Source organism: Nannobrachium achirus, assembly GCF_963921795.1.
Source record: "Nannobrachium achirus genome assembly, chromosome: 24".
Lineage (NCBI taxonomy): Eukaryota > Metazoa > Chordata > Actinopteri > Myctophiformes > Myctophidae > Nannobrachium > Nannobrachium achirus.
The window spans coordinates 20936289-20941973 of record NC_137831.1 but is presented as its reverse complement, the minus strand read 5'-3'; the positions used below and the strand labels follow the sequence as shown (position 1 = coordinate 20941973).

The 5685-nt window shown below is 47.9% G+C and overlaps 1 protein-coding gene across 1 annotated transcript; it reads right to left on the bottom strand.

Moving 5' to 3' along the window:
* Positions 1-1616: 1616 nt before the first annotated feature.
* On the bottom strand, positions 1617-3911 carry LOC308280139 (DIS3-like exonuclease 2; the record flags this gene model as incomplete). Its single annotated transcript, XM_080720401.1, has 1 exon — positions 1617-3911. The coding sequence occupies one exon, from the start codon at positions 3909-3911 to the stop codon at positions 1617-1619; it is 2295 nt and encodes a 764-aa protein (XP_080576527.1).
* Positions 3912-5685: the final 1774 nt, after the last annotated feature.

The following is a 5685-nucleotide window of genomic DNA, read 5'->3' as shown; positions in this document are numbered from 1 at the left end:
CCTGGAACTTTCTTCAAAAATGCCCTGCCATCTCTTGGCATGTTCAAAGGATTGATCCTTAACACTTTTAATCATGATTGCACGCGTTTCACTTGATTTATTAGTTGCTGTTCTTAACACATGGGATGCTAAGGTTTCTAACATTTCTAGCTGTGTCCGCTGACGATTGAGGAAGAAAATCCATTTGTTTACAAACGCTCGCGAAACTAAAATCCAAACCGCGGCCGACCATCGCGGTAAAGTGTCGCCGTGAAAACAATCAGATCTCTGCTTCCCTGGCGTTCTTTTCACCTCATTCATAGATAAAGCCCTTTTTATGTTTGAGCCTAGAATGGAAATCAATGCAGCCTTGTCGAGCCATTTTCTCTCTCTCTCTCTCTCTCTCTCTCTCTCTCTCTGAGCTACGGGGTGACGTATGGACTAGGGTCATTCACAGGGCATGCAGCATGCACGCAGAGCTGTACCAATTAACCCCTTGTTGCCTCGTTCAGGAACGAGACAACTCCTTTTGGCAGGGTGACCCCTAGTGGCCTTAACTCGTTACTGAACGAGTTTGGCACCCAAGTTGTTCGTAATTTACTTTGTTTCAATTATAATGTTTTAATATTGTGATTTGTATTAACCTAAACTACATTTAAAATGAGGGCTTGCCCTCAATTGTACTTCCGAGTATAAATAAAGGTGATGATGATGAACTCTGTATTTTGATTGTCTTAATTACCAGCTCTTATGCCTTAACTTAAAGGCCTGTCCATACTGTCTCCGACCACCGAACCTTTCGTCTGAGAGTTCCGACGTACAGCTTTCCGAGCTCTAATTCGGGATAATGCTTTCCTGAAGATGTGAGTGATGTCATTTTGTAGTTGAACCGGACCTTTCCAAAGGAAAGGTTTGGTGGTAGGGGACAATATGGACAGGCTTTTACGTTAAGGCATAAGAGCTGGTACTTAAGACAAATAAAAGAGCCCATATATAGTGTACAATTGAATCTGTCCACTGCCATATTGACAGTTCTGTCACTCTCTCACACAAATCTCTCTCTTTTGTGTGGCTGCCATATGCAACACACTATAGTGCTTTAGTAACCCTGAATGTTTGCTGGACTACTTCTCCCACAGTTTTGGTGGCACACACTCGAGTCATATGTCAGATTGACCGGCTTCTTCGGGAATCGCGTTCTTGCATTTTTACGAGATACGTTGTTATTGAGATAATTTATTAGTGAATACATTTTTCCCATTGACTTGAATGGGAAAATGCAAAAGGGGCAACCATACTTGCACATTTTACAGAATTGTTCTCTCTTTTTCTTCTCTCTGTTTCTCTCTCACTTCTCATATTTAAAGACGTATTTATTGTCTTGTATTGGCTTTTTGTAGCGGTGCAAACCGTTCCTACGTCTGGCTTTGTGTGTAGGTCCCTATGTCCGTATGAGCACGGAACTCCATGTATGGAGATAACTAACGTCACGGACAGACCAGCCCATTGAAGGAGTTATGCACGTGTGTCATGTTTGATACCATGCGAAGCAAGCACCGCTCACTTAGCACCGGTGCGATTTTTGTTACTATGGTTTGAAATGATTGTATTCATGGCAGCATCTGAACGTTGTTGTTCTATGATGCATCCTCATTTGGCCTTTTAAGCACGGTGCAGAATCTCATGGTAGCAGCGTCCACACTGAGCTGCACCTCCACTATGGTGAAGAGTGAAATGACCTGACAAACCGAGGGTTTCTTCCGGCCCCATGGTTTCCAGACCAGCGTCAGCTCCGATTTCCTCCCCACCTTGTGATGCTGGAAATCCTTCAGGCCCGGCACAGAATTAGGTAGGTAGATGCGCTTCTGCACACCGTAGCGGAGAACAATTATGTCAAAGGAATGGTCCAGCACTCCCATCACCATGGCCTCCGAGTCCAGGGGACCACACTCCTTGACGAACACACCAAAGAAGAGCTCTGTGCTCAGCTCATAGGCTCTCTTAGAGGCTGCCCTCTTGTCGTTGCAGTGGGACGCCTGCTTATGTATCTCCTCTCCAGTCAGCTTTACAGGAGGGCCACAGCCCAGGGAGGCGGCCAGCAGCCGGTGTACAATGACATCAGCGTACCGTCGGATGGGCGAGGTGAAGTGAGTGTAGAACGGAACATTGAGGGCGTAGTGGTTGAAACGAGTCTCATCCTGCTGAACACCAGCGCAGAAGTACTCTGCCATCTGCATGATTTTGGAACACATGTTGGTGAGGACCTCTTTTCTGCCGCTGGAATATTTGTCGTCGCCGAGGATGGCAAGGAGGCTACTATGCAGCGCTCCGGCAGAGGAGAAGTCAATGTCGATGCCCATGTGGTTACAGAACTCTTGCAACTCTGCCACCATCTTGTCCTGGGGTGGAGGGTGGCGTCTGAGCAGGGCCAGCTTTGGGAAGGAGCGGTATATCTGGTGGGCTGTGGCTATATTGGCCAGCAACATGAACTCCTCCACCAGCTCGTTGCTGTCTTTGTACTGGTAAACAGAGCAGCTCTGTGGCGTCATGTTGCCTTCATCCAAGGTGAACGAGAGCTTCAGCCGGTCCAGTCGGAGAGCTCCTTCTTGGAAGCGCTGAGCTCGGAGGTTCTTGGCGATGGCGTTTAGATTGAGCACGGCACGTTGTACCTCATCGATGGGGTGCTCAGGGGCCGCGGGTGGCAGCTCCTCGGGGGAGAACAGTTTGTCCGGGGCATCGATCATGCTCTGTGTGTGGTCGTAGCTCAGTTTCATGCAGGAGCGGATCACCGCGCGGCCGAACCACTTGCTCAGTATCTTCCCCTGTGGTGACAGGGTCCAGATGACCGAGAAGGTGAGTCTGTCGGTGAGAGGGTTCAGACTGCACAGCTCCTCACACAGCAGCCTGGGTAACATGGGGATCATCTTGTGTACCATGTATACACTGGTGGCTCTCTGGCTGGCCATGGCGTCCAGAGCGTTGCCCTCTTCCATAAAATAACTCACGTCAGCAATGTGGACTCCAACCTCGAAATTACCATCTGGAAGTGGTTTACAAGACAAGGCATCGTCCAGGTCTGTGGATGTAGCGGGGTCAATGGTGAATATGCACTCGTTCCTCAGATCTTTTCTCTTGCACATCTCCTCAGATGGGATGGTCCATGGTAGATTCTGGGGGAGGCAGTCCAGCACGTCTTCTGGGAACTCTGAAGAATCAACGTCGTACTCTGCCAGGATGCCCTCCGTCTCTGGTTTGATCTCTCTGGCCTGCCCCAAAGCATTTGCAACACGGCCTTCGGGAAAGGATCTGTCAGATGGCCAGTTTGTGATGCGACAGAGGAACAAGGTGGTGGCGTAGTTGCCCGGGCAGGCGGTGAAGTCGGCAGGGCAGTCATAAAGGGGAACGTTGATCCGTGGCACCCGGTGGTCCGCAGGGTGGAACATGGCGAAGTGCTTGTTGTTGTGGATTAATTTAAGGAAACCTGTGGCGGCCCTGGAGTGTTTCTGCTCAACAATGTGCACCACGTTAGCAGTCCTTTGACGTATTTCCCTATTGGGTCGTGGTGTTGCAGGGTCGGCAGGGGTCTCAAACTGGGTACCTTCGCAAACGGCTTCTGACCTCACGACCTTCCACTGCTCCTGTGGAAGCACCTGCACCACCACCATGTCCCCATTGAGTGCTCTGTTTCGAGCCTTCATACCGTCCAGGAATATATCGCGTGTGCCGTCCGGAGAGGGGATGAAAGCCTCCTGGTACCTCCTGGGGTTGATTCTTAATTGTCCTTGAATTAGTTGTCCACTCTTTAGCCCATGGGAAACCTTCTCAGAGGTAATGTAAGATTGAAAGATTTGTCCCTTTTGGCGCCCAGTGCGGTTAATACTATTGTCAGCCGGGGGGCAAGAGGAACCAAAAGCTCTGGCTGCCCGCTGCATGTTGGAGAGCCTGCGAAATGCAAAAGAGGGAAAGATGTTGATTGATCAGAACTTGATGTCTGTCTGCTCTTGGGATCCAGAGATGTTACTAGAAGTGGTTACTTGAAGAGGGGTCCATCTTGTTGAATTCCAATTACGTTAATAGGGTCTACGTTGCAGGTGCATGTAGGGACTGGGAGTTTATCTGAGAAGGCCCAGCTTATCTGGCAGTGTTTGTCATCATGATGAGGTCACCATGAGTCAGTCATATATACCAAAATATGGAGTCCATGGCGTAGTTACTAGCTAGTCTCGGAGTATTCATGCAACAGTGGTAACCATAACAACCTGTACTCACTTAAACCTGGATGACGTGAAAGCCTTAACAGCCGTCCCCAGATTGCTGATGGAAATGTGTACATCCTTCCATAAATTACGCATGTCTGTGCGTGTGTATCCGTCCTTCACGTATATCGTCTGCTTCTTTTGTATATCATCAGATGGCCAACTCAGTGCCATCAGCCATGCCCTTGTCTCCGGCTGTATAGAGGGCAGCCGGTGATCATTTGCTCGGCAGTCTGTTAAGGCTTCCCACACTTGTATGCTGAAAGTGTTAAAATTCGTTTTTTAGGTGGCCACACCCACCAGTTCATTAAGTATGCTGAAGTTAACCACACCCACAGTGTTGGGTGAATGGTAAAAGGGGAGAGGATGATTATATGATGTATGATTTAATCGTTTTTGGATCGGCACTTTTGACCCACAAGGTGTCAGCCTACAGGAAGAAACCCCAAATAAAAGAGAACCTCATAGACACATGAAAAACAGAAAAAGTACAAAACTAAGGCACCGCCTCTTTAAAACCCGATGGAGTGCAGTAGCTTGGCTTGAAGTTGGTCGGTTGTCCAGAACCGCCAATCCGATACCCATAAATAGGCATAATCATATGGAGATCCGGTTTTCCAGGTTTCCCAATCCTGACAGTGACATCCAGTATTTTGTCACTGTCGGGCAGAAACCTTGTATCTCCAAGTTTCAAATGTGTAAGTTTTTTCATAAAGTAAAGCCCTGCTTCATCATACACTAAGGCACCGCCTCTTTAAAACCCGATGGAGTGCAGTAGCGCAGCTTGAAGTTGGCCAATCCGATGCCCATAAATAGGCATAATTATATGGAGATCCGGTTTTCCAGAACCGCTAATGTATTTTTGGGCATATATTTATGACATCAGGGATCTCCTTATATGGGCATAAAATGGATAAGTACTATTGTATGTACTGACCTCCATTTTATTCATATTATCTCGAGAACCAGCTGAACGATCAACTTTATAAACTCGGCACGCGCAGAGTTTGGAGTGCGGTGCTTAGTGTCCGGTCGGTCGGATAGGCGCTTGTCCAAAACCACCGATCTGACCAATATGCCCAGGCATACACAGACATATATCGAGATCCGGTTGTCCCAAACCTGCAATGCATCCGATATGCCATATATGGGCATACAGTATACTGATGATACCGCTCGTACATCTGGCTTTGTCTGCATGTACGTAGGTCCCGTGTCTATATACTGTATGTCCCGCCCCATCCCACATTGACCAAGCTTCGCGGGTTGGGATCTCCATGTATGGGCATAAAAGGGATTGTATGTATCATAGGATTTTCACATAACGAATAATTGAGTTTTGACATGTTTGGGGTCTCACAGCATATCTCCATGGATCAGTATAAGCATGTTTGGGGTCTCACAGCATATCTCCATGGATGACCTATATGGGTACCAAGGGTCTCTATAA